At 42.1% G+C, this 18,466-nt stretch overlaps 1 protein-coding gene across 3 annotated transcripts; it reads left to right on the top strand.

The window, feature by feature from the left end:
* The first annotated feature begins 2,793 nt into the window (after positions 1-2,793).
* Positions 2,794-17,767, top strand: senp1 (SUMO specific peptidase 1). Of its 3 annotated transcripts, XM_018760503.2 has the most exons (18): positions 2,794-3,377; positions 4,119-4,177; positions 4,308-4,516; positions 4,639-4,723; positions 5,348-5,537; positions 5,792-5,939; positions 6,156-6,274; positions 6,413-6,696; positions 6,873-6,933; positions 7,018-7,056; positions 7,259-7,343; positions 7,476-7,619; positions 8,184-8,315; positions 8,663-8,866; positions 8,958-9,037; positions 13,428-13,512; positions 14,203-14,298; positions 14,849-17,767. In XM_018760503.2, the coding sequence occupies exons 1-18, from the start codon at positions 3,241-3,243 to the stop codon at positions 14,909-14,911; spliced, it is 2,220 nt and encodes a 739-aa protein (XP_018616019.1). In that variant the 5' UTR covers positions 2,794-3,240; the 3' UTR covers positions 14,912-17,767. The 3 variants fall into 3 exon arrangements, with proteins under 3 accessions (XP_018616019.1, XP_018616020.1, XP_018616018.1); XM_018760504.1 differs by lacking the exon at positions 14,849-17,767 and having other exon boundaries at positions 8,756-8,866; positions 14,203-14,842; XM_018760502.1 differs by lacking the exon at positions 14,849-17,767 and having other exon boundaries at positions 14,203-14,842.
* The last annotated feature ends 699 nt before the right edge of the window (positions 17,768-18,466 follow it).

Genomic DNA, 18,466 nt, shown 5'->3' with positions numbered 1-18,466 from the left:
TTTTCTGGCTTTTGGTTTTTTGTGTAAGCAATAAACAATACAGTATTTGAAAATTTGGGTATTTATAACATGTATGCTTTGCTTCAAAAACTTTGGTGCTAGTACAATTTTACATTTAGCAGTAACTTTAATTATAAGATTACATAGGTTTGAGTACATTTTTGATCACTGAATAGTCAACAAGTATGTAGCAGTTCGCAAAATGGAATATTACAGTGCTTTACCAGATGTGGAATAATAGTTTAATATTATACATCTTTTATCATGGCTTATTAAATATTCTTTTATTGAAAAAAGTGAAGTAAAGCAGCCTAGAGAGTGAGACTAATGCTACATCTTGTAAATAACTGATTTAATTTTATACTCTGACTTTTGTTCTTTTTAGATAATAGATTGCAGCTTTCAGCAATTACGACAAAAGTTTTACATGTATTTACTGTTTAGTATTTAATGGGTGGTTGTTAGTTTGACACTGTATAAGCATTTAGTGTCATTCCTGTCACTTAACCTGGTAACAAACTGTAGATATGTGCTATGTATTTGCAGCTTTAAAACTGAGGTGTTCACATGGTATCAACATAATTAACCTGATTGCTTATACATCTCTGGCCTTTGCTTCAAGAAATGTAGTAATAGTACGGTGCTAAATGCCTGAATGCGGAAGAAGTTTAATTGAAGCATACAAATGTAAGAGTGCTGCATAATTTTTAGAGAATTAAAAGCTGATTTTTTTTAAACTTTTGCTCTGTTACTTATTAATGCACTTAATGTGGATTGTAAATACTGTACTTTACATTGCAAATAAAATATTTATTTTCTTCAACTCAGTAATGGAAAGATTTTCTTAATGGATTTATTTTCAGCATTTTGTCATCATTGTTTAATGTCTTGTCTATGACATGAAAACCTTTTTCCCATTTGTCCTCTCATCTGCTCACATTCAGGATGACTACAGTTAATATTAAGCACATATGAACAGATTAAGTGAAGGTACTTTAGTTACTTGTGCAGCACACAGGGTGTTTACCTCTCGTCTTGTCAAAGTGCGTGAGGGTGAAAGGTGAGTGTAAAGCTGGCACATGTGGACACATCTGAGCACATCTGCACTGCAGCATCCGAACCTTGAAAAGAACCTCCAGTCAATCTGAAATGCTATTGCATTAGAAATTGAGAAGATGAACTCAAGTGTGTAACAGTGTCCTTCTAGTACTTGTTTTACATTTACTTATTTAGCAGATGCTTTTATCCAAAGCAACTTACAATGGACTCTATGTAGTGTTACCAGCCCACACACCTTATTCACCAAGGTGACTTACACTGCTAGATACTCTATTTACACTGGGTCACTCATCCGTACATCAGTGGACACACACTCTCTGTCACTCGCACTAGGGGTGAACCTGACCAGAATGTCCTTGGACTGGGGGAGGAAACCCATGCAGACACAGGGAGAACATGCAAACTCCACACAGACTGAGCGGGGATCGAACCTACGTCCTCTTGCACCATGCAGGCGCTGCACCCGATTTTACTCCACCGAGTACTACTGATATTACATATCTCCCTATAATGAATGATAAGGCGTTACCCACCCATCTGAATGCACCTTAAAACTTTTTCTATTACATCAAGGATTTTGTGGTACAGTACAGTAAAAAGCCTGCGACACTCAATGATGACTTTCCACATGTACTCGACACACACCGTAACCAAATTAATAATTTAATGTTACTTCCTTTACTTCCACCCTAACCCTAAGTGCTATTAGGACCGGGACAAAGTGTTGGGGATTCTTTTGTGCGAAATATAATTTTATTCATTAAAAATATTTATTGTAACGACCCGTGTTACTGGTATTTAGAGGGGAAGATGTTTTGTGTAAATAGTTGCATTATGGGAAATAATGTTAAATGTGTGCGCGCGCAACCACTGGGGGCACTTAGGGGGAAATGATGGGGTGACCGTGTTGCCCAGTGTCTGCTGAGAGAGGCTGGGGGTGCTAAGTAGGTTGGGAAGGTTAGCTTGTAGGCGCATGTCTTGTCGGAAACGGGGTTCTCGGGCCAAGAGCTGGTGTTCTAATAAACCATTCGTCACGAACGCTGTCTCTGCGTCTTTCTTCACCCCATCCAAACCCACAGCGCTGCGCGCCACATTAATAATATAACATTAAGAGTCAGGTTCATTGTTTAATTATTATCATGTGTCGTTGTTCGTTACAATTAACTATTTCTTAAATAAATCCGGAGCGAGAGAACTTGGTGAGCTGAGTTTAGGGGGTTAAGTTAAGGTGGTATTAAGTTTTATGCAGCTAGTCGTGTGAACACTGGTTCATGGTGGAAGGAAACAAACTAACCACTTAAGAATCACACATCGGCAACTATGTAACATACTATGTTTGATTGTTATATGTTAGGGTTAGATGTTAGTATGTCTCTTTCTCTTTAATAAATATACCGCACACACATGATTGTATTTTCTATGAGATGTACGTCGCTTTAAAGGAAAAACGTCTGCTAAATGAATAAATATAAATGTAAATCCCGCCTCTGACCCGAATATCTTCGGGGTTTTCCTTTGTTTTTAGAAAGTCATTTTGCTTATTTGCGAACACTTCTCTATTCAGCAGTGCTCCGTTCTGCCGACTCGCTCGAGACGAACAGCCGAGAGCGGCTCTGACAGCTCGCTGATGAAAGAGCAGTCAATGGCTGCGCAGTATACTGCATAAAGCCACGCCCCTCGACACCAGTTCTTCCAATGAAAACCGACAATAGAAGAACGTGAGGTTCAGCCATGTTGTGGTTTTGAATGAGGAAGAAGCGGGAGAGGTTATCACTTCGTTTTTTTTTTTGCTTTATTTTCTACTCGTATAATTCTGCAAGGCGCCGATAAACGTAGAAGCTGCGAATGTTAGAGCATCAAATACACAGGCAAAAGAAGAAGCGGTAGCTAAAGCTCCGCCAGGGCTCGACTAATATCAGGGAAAGATTTGAGTAGAGTCGAACGTAAACTAGCTACTGCGCTAGCTAGCTGCCAAGCTATCCCCGACACGGGAACGCGCGCTCACACGACTAGCTGGCTAACTTGACGTTGCTAGCTAGTTATCCGGGCTTCGGTAGCGATGCGAATGAAGAGACCGGGCAGCCAGAGTTTTGAAAAGCTTTGGCAGCCTCATCGGCGCGGCACCGCTAGAGGATTCGTTTTGTGTCAGTAGAGGTTTGGCGCCGCCACTCCGCTCCGAAGATGTTTAACAAGCTGTATGAATGGCTGGGAACGGGCATCGCCAACCTCCGCAACGCCAACGGTGAGCCCGCGAGCCAGCGGCGGGACGCAGCGGCTGAGCGCGACGGTCACGCGGGCAGGAAGAGAGCCTTCAACTGGTGACTGAAACGCCGCACCGCACTTTCGTTTCGGGCACATTTTTTTTTATTTATAACGGGGCAAACACTTTGAGTTTCCCGGGCCCGTGCTCCTGTACTACTTTTACCCGTGTGTGTGCTCTCGGTTACCTGTCGATTCGTACAGGAAACCCACGTGGCGCGGTTTGTCGTGTAACTGGACGAAGACAGTTACTGTCAAAAGTAGTATAGACACTGAAAATAAATTACTCCCGTAAATGTGTAAATAACTGTAAGCAGCATACTCTGTAGGTCCCTTGAGAAAAGTAACTCCAGAGAAGTTACGAGATATTATGTAAATACATTTATTCATTAAGCTGATGAATTTCTCCAAAGCGACAATTACGGTACTTACAGCTATTTATCTATACAGTTCATAATATTGTGAGCAGTTACTCCTGATCAGTCTTACTAGTACATACTTCTGATGGGGGGATTCAAACCTGCAGTCTTGTTTTGGTTCAAAAGCAGCACCTCCATCCACTAAGTTAGTACCAGCTGCCCTTATTTCACTTGACAGATGCAACCCCAAACATTACTGTAACAGTACTGAAAGCTGTGCACATATGGAACTAACTGTTTAAATATTTGGCATTTTGGTACAGTTCATTTTCTTTAGTTGCAAGTCATTAAAGCATGTGGTCATTATGTTAAAAGACAATGTTGATGTGAAGGCCCCCTGTGTTACCTCTTTCATGTTGTGCGTCTGCTCTGTCTCCAAAGCTTGGAGGAAGGAGCGGCTCCTCCTCAGCAAGACAGGAACGCCAAGAGGTCCAGGATGGGTCAGTTGTTGCCTTCATTTTAGTTCCTCATATTTCTGATTTCAGTCACTTTTTGCAGTACATAATTTATAAATTAACCCACATACAAACTATTTCACAAATTAAAAAAAAATTTCCCCCACCACAACAGAGGATTTCATGGACACGGTGAAGACTGCAGCGGAGGGGGTGAAGAACCAAGGCTCCAGCGTGGCATCATGGGTGCGAAATAACGTCATGAGTCCTTCGCTTGGCAACATCCTAACCTCGATCCCAGCACCACGCCTCCCGCCAGCTCTGCCTTCACTGGACCTTTCCCAATCCCCATCTCCAACTGTCTCTGCTTGGACGGATAGTGAGGTACCTGTGCTTCTCAAAGATTCTTAGCAGCACACTGGCAGGAACTCTGCTGTCCTGCTCAGCTCTATTCAGATTGAGTTTGTCTTCTTTTGGGACATAACTAATTTGCCTCTCCCCCCCAGTTTCTTTTTAAGACTCCTGGTTCTGTAAATGAGAGTTTCATCACTCCCTCAACTAGTTTAGGATGGAAGGCTGCCTCTAAATCAGGTAGGACTCGAGGTGAAACGACTGCCTTTCATCACTGTGCAGTTGAAAGATTAAACACTTTACATGTTATCCTGACATGCGTGCTTTTGAAAGAATATTCAGCAGGTGATATAATTTTTATACCTGTTTCAGGGCTCCTTTATGTTTTAGTTATCAGCTTAGAGTTTGTGCCAAAATATTCAGAAAATCAATTGGTTTGATGCCACCCACATGTAAACAAGATGTCTGCTCCTTGTTATGTAGGTGCACTTTAACAACTGCCATCAGATACTTCTAAGGATTTTGGGTGGAATTTCACCATTATTCACTATAGGAAACCTCTGAGGAAAACATTTTTTCATAAAGAAGAACTTATTTTGACCCTTAATACCAGATGGTATTATTGGTTACAAAATGCAATAAGATGCAATAAGATAATGAGACTGCTGCTGTGTGGTGTTTAACCTTTAATTTGATACAACACTTGGTAGAGTACAACACATTTTTTAATACATGTTTTTTCACTTCATCACTACATTTTAGTGAATTTAGTTGTTTTTAACTGCAATTATAATGTGGTTTTTAGTTGTGTTTGACAGTTGGGCTTTTTAAATCTGAATACCATTCACCTACTTCTTGATTCAGATTCCTCAAGGATTGAGAAGTCTTTGACTGGTTCAAAGGCTTGCACCAGACAAGGTTGTGCAGACCCTCTGCATGAGACTCCTAAAACCAACGGGCACTCTGTCAGTCTGCCGCCTCCCAAGAGCCCCGTGTCATGCCCCTGCCCTCGCCTGGGGAGGTCCCTACACCTGGGACCACGTAGATCTCTCAGGTTAGTGACTGCTCAACACATTTGTCTAACGAATGAATTTAAAATAAACAGGTACCACTGAATCATGAGTATAAACCAAAAAAATTTCAAAACCTGGTTTGCTAACTTTGTAGCAATTCGTTTACCATGCACCACCAGCTAAGATGTTTAGAATGCAGCAATGAACTGCCTTTATGCATGATGGAAAAAGGAACAGCTGTGTTAAAATTAATGGATGGAATTTGATGTGTTCAAATTTACCCTTTCCTTAACAGCCAGAAGTACAGTGCAGGAGATGGAGCAGAAAACCCAAACTTCACCAGCATGTATGAGAAGACCTTCCCTATTCGTGTGGTGCAGAGTCCACCTGTCGTCCGCTCCACGTTCCTCCGCCGAAGAAGGCCTCTCTGCACAGCACAAGAGGTCAGGCCCTGAGTCTCTCTGTAGTGATAGACCCATCCTCTGGTGTTGGGTCAAGCTGAGATTTGAGGGTATTGGGGTTTACTCTGCCTTTTTTGACAGTGTCTGTGTTCCTTTTATCTGTCCCCACTGTAGAGACAGTTCACCTTCTGATACTGTTCATATTACCTGCATTTTTGAGGCAATGTGAACATTGACCACCTTTTTTGATCCTTTTAGTCAGTGCGTGAGGAGGAGAAAGAGGTGTACCGACAGCTACTGACTATGGTGTCAGGAGGACAGTGTCCGTTCTTTGGGAACGGAAACTCGTATGCGCCTTTACGCTCACACAGAGACCTGTAAGTAGCATGAATTGTAAAATTGAACTCCCAGTTCTCTTGTTGTTATGATTAACTTTGATTGCAGTTAACTGTTTTCAATATTTGCTTTTTGAATTTGGTTTCAGTCATTTGCAGCTTGTGTCCCTTTTGTCTCAGCACTAGTTTCCTGACCTCTAGACGTCGGTTGCTTAAACATGCACCCTCTGCTGATTTGGGACAAGGCGAGCTGTCAGAGGGTCCCGGTGCCTCTCCTAGCCTCCACCGAGAGAACAGCTTCAGTTCCAGCAATGTTCCAAGTCCAGGGGCAGGGTCCAGTGAAGCCGAGACCCACACTTGGGCTGCCCTCTTCGACCTTAGCTCAGGGAGTCCGCTGACATTTCCATCAGGTCCAAATCCAGCTGCCCTGCAGGACACTTCCTCTCAGGATACACAGTCATCAAGTGAGTGCTGGGCAAACCGGTATAGCTGAGTGTTAGTGATGGACGGTGATCATTTATTATGTGTCTTTGTACATGTGGCCCTGCTGTTCTTGACACGTGATGAATAGATAAATTCGGTTGGCACTATTTTTCTGTAATCGTTGCATGTTTTGGAATTGATTCAACCTTTCCTATAGCACAAGATGGTGACTCTGTGATATTTGTGAAGGAGCAGCAGGGAAAGAAATCCGACAGCAGGTGAGGCCCGAGTAGAACCGTTTTGTGTGGTGGAGTTGAGCCGCTGTCTGATTCTCTGTAATGTGTGAATCTTGTTTGCTCTAGTGTTCCCTGTTTCAAGGCTGAACTGTGGATCAAAGAACTGTGAGTGACTTAATGTTTCTTTCATCAACCTTTACATTTTGGCATTATTGGTGTGTGTTTGAGCACAGAGGAGGATTGTGAAATGTTTGGGACTCTGATGTCAAACAGCTACAGTAGCACCTTTTTAGGTGCAGTTGGAAGTGGGGATGTGTGCTTATTTGAAATGCTTTCTTTCCTGAGCACCTTTTGGTAAACGTTGCAGGACAAGCCTTTACGATTCTCGTGCACGGGAACGGCGGAGGCTGATTGAGGAGCAGGAAGCCCTAACTGCACAGCTACTAAAACAGGTGAGCCTTATTTACCCCTCTTCTCTCTTAAAGTACTTGTTGGGGGGGATCTTAGCCACTTATTCTTTCCTGTGACTTTGCCTTTGTTTGTGCTGTCATGCTTCACATCGCCTCTCTCCGCTTGATCTTCAGCGTTTGTCTGAAGAGAGTCACCTAGGTCAGGGTGGTGTGGAGCTGCAGGTGCGGGTCCCACTAGAAAAGGAGGTTCCTCTGGCTGCCATTGTTGAGGAGGTAGAACCTTTCTCAAAAGACGAAGAGTTCCCTGAACTCACTGAGGTAAGTCATGGGGGGGAAAGTGGCGGCACACATTGAGAGTCCATATGCTGAGGGTTAGTGTGACTGTATACATCTGCAGCATGTACTTTTCCTGTTTCATAGGACTTTAATTTCCATTACTTGTCCTCAAAATTTAGTATGTTTTTGTAAATGGGCCTCAAGTCACATTTATAAAAATATGAAATAAGTGTAAAGAGAAAAGAATGTAAAGTACACAGTTGAAACAAGAAGGGTTCTTGGGATTCCACAGCTGATATGTTATAAAGGACAGAACACGACTGTCATCTTCACAATGTACAACACTTGTTTTTAATACAACGAATACATAGTCCATATTTTAACCAATTACTAAGTACTGTCCTAATTAGAATTAAAGAATGATTTTTAAGGACTATTTTGGGCCCAAAGTTGAGTGAATGAGTGAGAACCAGGCAACAGTCCAGCCAGTCAGTTGTGGCTCAGATTCACATTTGCAGGATGTGGAGTTAATTTGAATTCAACTGACTTGAACTTGTTTTGAAGTCAGCTGACATGCTCATGTGGGGTCCATGGTTGTCTCTGTAGTCAATGGAGATGGAGGTGACCAAGGCACTGAGGGGAAGCAATCTCGACGAGGTTCTGAGTGAAGGTTTTCGACAAACTATCACTCGAAAGGATTTGCAGACACTCAGCCATCTCAACTGGCTGAATGATGAGGTAAAGCAATGTCTGCAGCGTTTTATGAGTGCCTGTTTCTGTATAGCTAATGTAGTACAAGTCATTTGACCAGGTAATTTCTTTACTTACACTATAACTTGAATATTTCTTTTGCCCACCAAAAAGCAATCACCATGTGCTTAAGTCCACCAGTCTTTCATTCATCTCAAAATTATTCCTATAGCCTTAAAGTTAACTGAAGGTCATTACTAAAAGTAGGATAAAACCCCCTTTTGAACAGTTGTTAACTTTCTAGAATAAAATACTTTTTCTTTACTGTACTAAGGGTTTAACAGATTAGCATTTGACTTCTGAGATCACAGATAGTACTTACATTCCTCCCTCAGGTAATCAACTTTTACATGAACCTGTTGGTGGAGCGGAGTCAGCGGCCAGATCTGCCCTCTGTCTACACTTTCAACACTTTTTTCTATCCCAAGCTGCGCAGTGCGGGATTCTCCGCTGTGCGCCGCTGGACAAAGAAGGTGGACATTTTCTCCTCGGACATCCTGCTGGTTCCCATCCACCTGGGGGTTCACTGGTGCCTGGCTGTGAGTCCAGGAGACCCTGCTTTCAGAAACCATGTGTGCACCTCTGGTAGAATGACTGCTCCCAACATGTCACATGTTATTTCGTTCCCAGGTGGTAGATTTCCGGAAAAAAAGCATCTCCTACTTTGACTCCATGGGAGGCACCAATGATGAGGCCTGCAGGATATTATTGTGAGTGTGAAGAGTTGTTACAAAGATGTTTAATAGATTTTGTTATATTTAAATTAATTTTATGCAGAAGTTTGGGCACTGTTGGGCAAACTAAATTTAGTTAATTTTGTAAGTGAAAAGTAGTAAACGACTGCTGCAGGATAAAACATATTTGCAATTGTTAATGCGGTTACTTATTTCTTGAACTTTAAAACATGGGAACAAAGAAGGCAGTAACTGGCATATGCAAAAGCTTGGACACCCTAGTATGCCAGTATTTAGTAACGCCCCCTTTGGCACACATCACAACTTATAAATGCCTTCTGTATCCAGCTAGGAGTCTTTCAATTCTTGTCGTAGGGATTTTTACTCACTCGTGTTTGCAGATCACTTGTAATTCCAAGATATTCTTGGGCCATCGTGCATGCACAGTATGTTTAAAAACCCACCAACATATTTCCAACCATGTTTAAGTCAGGGGACTGTAAGGGCCATTCCAAAAGCTTCAGCTTCCTTTTCTCCAAGTAGCTCATGGTGGCTTTGAGGTATGCTTGGGATCATTCTTACAGAAGCCGTCCTCTTTTCAGCATCAGCTTGTTTGCTGACTGTTTACATTACATTTATTCAGTTAGCAGACGCCTTTCTCCAAAGCGCCATACATCTCATAGAAAATACAATTTGTGCATTACATTAGGAGAAAGAGACATAGTTGCAGATGTGATTCTTAGTTTTTCACCATCTGCACCAATGTTCATCACACACGTAGCTGCATGAAACAGAATATTGACGATTCCTGATCACCTTCCTCCTTTTTTGAGATAAACATTTACATACATTACAGGAGTAGGGCATGATTATAAAGTTATGGTGCATGAACATTTACACTTTACATGAACTTAAGAGATCATGGGCAAAGTGAGTCTGGAAGAGGTGAATTTTCAGACCCTTTTTAAATGTGGACAGAGAATCAGTAGTAGTTAGTGAGAGGAGGAGGTTGTTCCACCACAACAGAGCCAGAACAGAGAACCTCAGTGTTTTACCTTTTGTGCTCAGGACCACCAAGCAGGCAGATGTGGAAGAGTGTAGCAGTCTGGTTGGGGTGTGGCAGTTGATCAAGTCTTGTAAATAGCTGTGAGCAGTTCTGTTGATGCATTTGTAGGCTATAACCAGGGTCTTAAATTTGATGCAGGCAGCTACAGGAAGCCAGTGCAGAGAAACAAGTAGAGGAGATACATGTCTCCATGGCCTGGACAAGTAGTTGTGCAGAGTTGGTTGTGAGGTAAGGACAGCTCCTGCGGATGTTATGCAGGATGTATCTGCAGGTCTGGGTTGTGGCTTCGATGTGCTGAGAGAAAGACAGATTTGAGTCAATCATCACTCCCAGACTCTTAGCCATGGAGATGGACAAAATGAGTGAGTTGTCCAGTTTGATCGAGAGATCGTGACAGGAAGGCAGGCCAGCTGGGAGATGTAGGACCTCTGTTTTGAAGAGGTTGAGTTGGGGGTGGTGATCAGACATCCATGCAGAGATGTCCGACAGGCAGGTAGCAATGCGTGCGGAAATGTCTGATGCTCCAGGTGGAACGGAGAGGAAGAGCTGGGTATCATTGGCGCGTAGCAGTGGTATTTGAATCTATAGGAGGCAATGACAGGGTCGAAGGAGGAGGTGTAGATCAAGAGGGGCAGAGGAGAGGAACGTGAGTCCTACCAGACCACTGGTAGAATCTGTCAGATAGCTAGGACTCAAATCATCTTAGTGCTGTTCCTTTGATCCCAAGCTGACTGAGAGGAGAATTTGGTGGTTAACAGTTTTGAATGCTGCAGACAGGTTGAGGAGGATGAGGACTGTGGAGAGGGAGGCAGCTCTAAGCTGACTGGAGAGCATCAGACACTGCCAGGAGTGCCGTCTCTGTGGAGTGACCAACTTTGAATCCAGACTATTATCCATGGAAGAGATGTGTTCCGGGTAAGGAATTCAGATAGTTGATCACAGGCTGCCTGCTCTAGAGTTTTAGACAGGAAGGAGAGGAGGGAGACTGGCCTAGAGTTGTGGACTGAGTTGGGATCCATGGAGGTTTTCTTTACCAGAGGTGAAATGAGAGCAGTTTTGAAGGCAGATGGGAAGTAGCCAGAGGAGAGCATGGAGTTGATGATCTTGGGGTGTAGCAGTTGATCAAGTCTTATAAAGAGCTGGGAGCAGTTTTATTTATGCAGTTCTATTGATGAAGGTGGAGAGTTGCGGGGAGATGGTCTGTAGCAGTGGTGGCTCTGTGAGATATCAGGAGGTCAGAGATTTCTGATTCTGAGAGTGGCTTGAATTTGGAGAGAGTGACTTTGCAGGGAGGTTCAGCGTGAACAGGGCAGGATGATGCTGAGAACTTCTGTGATTGTTTTGACTTTGTCTCTGGAAAACAAAGCAGAGTCATCAGCAGTGATAGAAGGGGGGTGGAGGATGCAGTAGGGATGAGAAGGTGGCAGAGAGTCTAGTTTTTTAGTTGCAGACTTTTGTTGTGGAATAAGGTTGTTTTAGCTGAGGAGACAGCAGAGTGAAAAGTAGCTAAGAGTTGTTTGTAGGGATCTGGGTTTGTATGAGTTTTGGATTTTTGCTATTGTTGCCCTGCAGCCCAGAGTTTGGTCCTGTTGGCACAGAATGTATCAGTCGGCCATGGGGTGGCACTGGGGTGTGCTGGTCTAGAAGTTGGGGGACAGAGAGTCGAGAGGAAGAGAGAGCAGAGAGGAAAGTGTTAGTGGCATCATTTGTTGATAGATCCAAGAATTGTGCAGCAGAAGGGAGAGTGGACAGTGTGGCAGAGGCAAAGCAGGAAGGCGAGAGAGATTTTAAGTTAAGGTGGAAGGTGATAATGGGTGCAGAAAACAGAGGAATTAGTGGTGAAGCAGGGTTGGAAGGAGATGAAGTGATCAGAGATATGCAGCGGAGTAACAGAGAGGACAGGACAGCCACAGTTACGGGAAAAGTAGCAGGGGATTAGGACGGGGAGAGATCGAAGGACTGTAGGAGCAACAGAACAACGCCTGCATGAATGTCGTTGACATGCAGGTCAGTGTCACCCAGGAGAATCAACGGAGTGTTGTACCCTGGGAGAGAGCTTAACAAGATGTAGAGGTCATCGAGGAAGCGGCCGAGAGGGCCAGGAGAGCAATAAAGAACAACCACAAGAAGAGTGATTGGGGCAGTGATAGAGACAGCATGCCATTCTAAGGAGGACAGATCATGCAGGTGGAGAGGGAGAACAGAATATTCCCACTGGGGAGAGATGAGCAGGTCCGGTGGGAGTCACGCCTACAATGTTTCACATTGGTATCCAGAATTTGCAGTTTAGCAGGATCCATTTTTTCCCTCTACCCATGCAATGTTTCCTGTGCCATTGGCTGGCACAGGATCCCATAGCATAGTAGATCCACCCCCATTTTTGACAGTTGGCAAGATGTGGTTTTATCAAATCTTTTCTCCAAACAAACCTTTGTTGATTGTGGCCAAATAGTTCAACTTTTACTTCATCAGTCCACAGCACTTGTTTCCAAAAGGCCTCTGGCTTGTCTAGATGCTGTTTTGCACACATCAGACATTGACTTTTGTGATGAGGTCGCAGGTAAGGCTTCCTCCTGACGACTCTTCCATGCAGATCATGTTTGCACAAACAATGCTGCACATGGACCGGTGACCTTCCTGCAGGGCCTTTGCAGTCATATGAGGGTTTCTCTTTGCCTTTCTGGCCAGCATATGAGCAGTCCTCTCAGAAGATTTTCTTGGTCTTCCAGATCTTGCATTGACTTCCACAGTTTCCCTTACAGACAGTAGAAATTGCAAGCTGGAAGCATGTTGCAACCTTATTATAGCTTTCCCCTGCTTTGTAAGCATCAGTTAGCTTCATTTTCAGATACTCGGTTTCTTAGAGGAGCCGATGGTTGTTGAGTGACAGCCCAAAGTTTGGAGCGTTAGGGAATTTATTAAAACTCTGCAGTTGTCAATAGGTGAGAACTCCAAATGGTTATTAAGGCCTAATAAGGTACAGTAATTAGGGTCAGGGACCTTGCAAAAAAAGTCACTGCACAAGTGGAAGGGTGTCAACTTTTGCACATGCCACAATTACTGTTTTCTTTGTTCCTATGTTTTAAAGTGTATTAAATGAAAAGTAACTGTGCAATAACACTTGCATATGTTTTTTTTTTTTAAATACTTTCCTACAGCAGTTGTTTACTACTTTTCACTTGCATCATGAACTAAATATGTAATTTGGCCGGGGGTGCCCAAACTTTTGCATAAAGCTGTATATTTGTGCAATAAAAAAAAGTCAATTTGCTTTGGCTTCAAACAGATGTTCTTATTAGTGTCTGTCATTTTAACATATTAAGTGGCTGATGCAGCCTTTTTTTGTTTGTTTTTTCTCAGGAAGTACCTGGCGCAGGAGAGCAGTGATAAGAAAGGCAGAGACCTGGATGTTTCCCAGTGGGTCTTGAAAAGCAAAAAAAGCAATGTGAGTATTTCATAGGAAGGGGAGCCTTTAGTTTTTTCTATCACAAACCGATCCTTGAGTATGGCTCAAGAGTGTGTGGTGTTTTCTTCTAATGCAGAAAGGTATCTTTGATTGTGTTGTACTGTCACATGTTAAATATGGTTCTCGGTTCCGGCTCCATTGTGGTGGAATGACCTCGCCCTCTCCCTTAGAACTGCTGGACCTGTCTACATTTAAAAAGTGTCTTAAAACTCACCTCTTTCAGACTCACTTCGCCCATCATCTATTCAGTTCATGTACTATGTAAATGCTCGTGCACTATAACTTTAAGATCATGCCCGGATAAACCTTTACACAGCTACTCCTGTAATGTAACATTTATATGCATCTCCAAAAAAAAATACTATGAAGGTGATAAGAAATCGTCAATATTCAGATAAAGTTTTATGCTTATCTTTGCGCGGTAGGAAGGTGATCAAGAATCATTGATATTCTGAGTTTTCTGCAGCTACTTGTGAACATTGGTTCATATGTTGAAAAATAAAGTGACTGTACTTAAGGATCACACTTCTGCATCTAAATCTCTCTTCCTGCTAATGTAATGAACACATTGTATTTTTTATGAGATGTACATTGCTTTGGAGGAAAGCGTCTGTACGTTTACATGTATTCATTTAACAGCTTTTAATGTAAGACCTTGTGTCACTGCAGGAGATCCCTCAGCAGATGAACGGAAGCGACTGTGGAATGTTTACATGCAAGTATGCAGAGTATATCACCAAAGATAAGCCGATCACATTCACCCAGGTAAGCGCTTATATTTTGTGGTGCCACAGAATACACTGGATCCTCACACTACAAACAGTTGAGGTTTAATTTTTGAAAATACAAGCGTTCTTTAAATTGCATTTTGTACCAGAGTGAACATGCTGTTTTTATATGCCTTTAGAGGAGTGTAAAACAACCTTACTTCAGCATTTTTCCCCCACAGTTTTACACCTCCTGTCTTGCGTGTTTGAGTGTTGGTGATGAGATGAATGTATCAGATTTTGACAGCCTATTGTCATTTAGTGATAAAGGTGACTGTGGAATTGCAAACCTACAGTGTCTGTCTGTGATCTGAGAAGCCAGTCTAATGTGTGAGACACTTAGTATGGATAACAGTAGGGATCAGATCACAACACAGTTCATACTCCTGAACTAATACACTGAGCACTATTTATACACCCAGCTGTATAAACGGTAATTGTTAGTCCCTTTGGAGAATGGTGTCGGCTGTGTAGCGGTGAATATCTTTGGAACTGACACACACAGTACCTCCTGTTTCACTGCACTAACTTTTTGTTCAATATCGCAGAAACACATGCCCTATTTCAGAAGACGGATGGTTTGGGAAATCTTGAACCGGAAGCTGCTGTGAGAACGTCTAACTGGGTTAGATACGGTGAGGAGCAGCCCAGGCGTCAGTCAGTCCCGCTAGGCACGTTTGGAGAGGAGGAGATGGCCTGACACCAGCACCATCAGCACTTCCCTACAGCAAGTACACGGATCACTCCAGCGCTGCTGCCAGGTCCCCTTTAGCTGCGCATTGAATACTGCCAGGGGCTGATGACCTATTTGGGTGTTTGACTTTTATAATGTACAACTTGCCTCGTGGCGAACAGTGTAGCTTCAAGCTCTTTGTCCGTCTATTATTTAAGCCATGTTTCGTAAAGAGCTGAAAGATCTCGAACTGTTTGTCCCTGCTGCCCAGGTGTATTGTCTTCTAGTATTAATTGTCCTTTTGTGCCGGAAGCCAGGCCTCCCGATCATAGTTGCAAAAGGGGAAGGTGTTTAATGGTGAAGGAGAGAGTGGCTCTCTGTAAATCAGTGTTTTTATGTAGTTTGAAGACAACCAGCAGGTTTTTGTATAACAAAGAATTCAGTACAAAATGAATGGCGCGTTACATGGCACTGTTTTGAAATCGGTACAGCGGTGGGAGCTGATGCCAGTTTCAGGATGACTTAATTTTCACCAGCTACCTGTTTGGCATGTCCATCTACTTTTCAATCCTCCGTTTGATATGTTCAGTATTCCTTATACGAGAAAGCTTCTGCGTAGTCATTTGTATTTTGTCCTTGCGTGGTGTGATGAGTGCACTGCAGGGATTGCTGAAGACAGCGACTTATATGGAGTATAATTCAGGTGTGTGGAAGGTAGCTCATGGGGTCATACTGTACATGGAATTTAATCAAAGGTGGACACATTTTAAAAGTAAAGCTATTTCTAGAGGTTTTTGCAGAATATTTACAAACTTTTGTATATACGTATGATTCTTGAAAGTATTTCATATGCATTTTGTAACTTTTATTACCCATTTTGTATCCAGAGGAGATCCTTTGTAGAAATAAATTGGAGAGAGACCATGCTTTACTGGCTTAAGGGCTGAGTCCGTGGTTATTCTAAGGCTGGTCGGTACTAATGTGTACATATTCTTACGTAGCAGTTCACTCACTCTCTTGTAATTGTTTTACTTCCCTGACTGAAAGACAAAACCCAGGGAAAAACAAGATCTTTTTATTAAAAAAAAAAAAAAGCAATTTCAGATTCTAACAAAAGAATGTGCATAAGCAAAAACAAGCGCAAAAGATCAGTAATTTCATGGCACAAGTTTTTTTTTTTTTTTTTAAATTTTCAACATTTAGTACAAAAGGAGTTCCTGTATAAATAAGGATAAATGCTTACAAAACAGGTGTATTGTGAGAGATGAGCCAGTTGTGTGGGCTGGATCTGTTTCTGTCCTAAAGGATGGCTATGAAACCTGGGGAACAAAGCAGTTACTATAGCAAACAGTCACATCTTCATACCTGCTCTTTATGGGGAAATATTAAAGGAGATGGTACAAGAAGTGCTAACAGGAGGGTGACGCTCAGCCTTTGGGTAACACGAAGGCAAAGTTAAGCTTGTTTTGTACTAACGCTGGAAAAATTTAAAGCACAGTTGAACTGTTTGTTCCCCAGGGTTCCTTGCATAGATTATCCACGTAATATTACAGAACAACCAGCATAGCCTGCACCTCACAAACTACTTTCACATCCTCAAATAGCAGCAAAACATTTGAAACTATGAAACATCGGCGCTGGAGCACCGAGGACTCGGCGGACGCAGAGTGTGACATGGCGCCAAGCACCCAGCTTCAGCAGAAACTTGCCTCAAGTACACATTTACCAATCATTAGCAAACCAATTCAGGAAATTCAATCTCCCCCCATAGTTTAGACCTACAGGGGCAGTATAAGTAGATTACCCAACAATATTTTCAAAATACTCAACTGAAATGGAAGACTAACATCTATTTCATAGTTTCAAAACTTGTGTACATTGTCTTACTGTTTTTCAGCAAAAATTTAAAACATCTTCCTTCATGAGGTGTGAGCTAAAACATTGCATTGTGGAGTCTGAACATGAGCTTACTGTATCAAAAAGCCAAAGTTTGCCCAAAAATAAAGACCAAACACACAAATGGTCTAAAACATGTCATGCAGTCATTTTTCCCTTCTGTAGCAATAATTTACTCTGAATCTGCAAAGTACATTAATTTCCTTAAAGTCACTGCAGAAAGGATCACAACCCTTAAGCTGCACAACATAATTTTGAGTTGAAGTGCAGGCTGCCACCTTTTCCTGTCCAATTCACTACTATATACTTCACCTTAGTCTATGCTGAGGTTTACATTTGGAGAATAGGGGATACCCAGCCCCTAAATGTCCAGAATCCATGGAAAATGAACAAACTTATGTTATATAAACACACCACACAGAATGAGAGCTTGCTGACTGGCTGATGGCTTCTGAATCTTTGGTAACGAAAAGAAATAAGTTATTACAAGTATGAAGAGAATGATGGCAACACCCCTTTGTATAAAACGGTAACCTGTGTAAATCATCCCTTTCGTTCTGTATACAACACATTTATACAAGTACACAAATCTTCAGCGGTAAAAGATGCACCTTGTGCACGCATACAATGGCGCGTTTAAATCTACAAGACACTGGAGAGAAAAAAGGGACAATTTATGCAAAACCTTAGTGCACAATGAGAATGTTTCTAAAAGCACTGAATGCAGACACCTGTAGACCAAGTTAGGTTACCATGAGCACAACTATGTCTCACTGAGCTTCATTATGTCTAGTGAGAGAGGAAGTGCTCACATTGGGATAGCGTGATGATGGTACTTTAAAAAGCCGCACATAGAACGGACACCCGTTGGACATGATGGATGCGGTATTTTTCAGAGCAAGACAGCAAAGAGGGGCATAACTCACAATTCAGTTCACTAAAATCTCTCATTCAAGAGATCATCAGATTTTCATGGGTTATTTTGACAATATACACTGGACGGATGAAACCAGCTCGGGATTTGAGTGCCTGGCATAGGATTTCACCCCGAAATCCCCCTAAATTAGTGTTTCTATTACTTCCTACAGCTACAGTAATTCTCCAGATGATTTGATGATTAAAAATGTCTTATCTAAGTTGTAACTCAGTGCGCAAAAAAAAAAAAAAAAAAAAAAAAAAAAATCACTGCAAATCATTAATCCGCCCAGTAAAGCCATCTTGGACATAAAAAAAAAAAAAAAAAAAAAAAAAAAAAAAAAATGCCGGCAATAATGATGGGTGTTAAAGGGAGAACTATGAAGACTGCATGGACCATTTACAAACTCAAAGCAACAACAATCCTATGAATCTTTAAAAAGCTAAAAACTACAATCAAAAAGCATTATGCCTAGAATACCTAATTTTCTTTAAAAAAAAAAGTTTTACAAACGTGACAGCTCTTTCAAGTGAATAAAAAGCCCCAAATTATTAAAAGTTTTCTATGAAGAGAAAAAACAGGTATCAAGAGATGAGAAAGCAGCAGCTTTGTGGAAAGCAAGGAAGAACTGCTCCCAACACTGAAGCAGCTCAGGATTCACAGGAGGAATCCTTGCCTTTT

Source organism: Scleropages formosus, chromosome 19 (assembly GCF_900964775.1).
Source record: "Scleropages formosus chromosome 19, fSclFor1.1, whole genome shotgun sequence".
Lineage (NCBI taxonomy): Eukaryota > Metazoa > Chordata > Actinopteri > Osteoglossiformes > Osteoglossidae > Scleropages > Scleropages formosus.
Note: the sequence above shows the minus strand (reverse complement) of the source record. Positions and strands in the feature narration are given on the sequence as shown.

Bases quoted from the DNA above. Each gene is read 5' to 3' on its own strand.
- senp1 (XM_018760502.1), top strand. From the start codon at position 3,241: ATGTTTAACAAGCTGTATGAATGGCTGGGAACGGGCATCGCCAACCTC. The intron at 3,378-4,118 runs GTGACTGAAACG...CTGTCTCCAAAG, and splicing joins AGGAAGAGAGCCTTCAACTG to CTTGGAGGAAGGAGCGGCTC. The intron at 6,275-6,412 runs GTAAGTAGCATG...CTTTTGTCTCAG, and splicing joins TTACGCTCACACAGAGACCT to CACTAGTTTCCTGACCTCTA.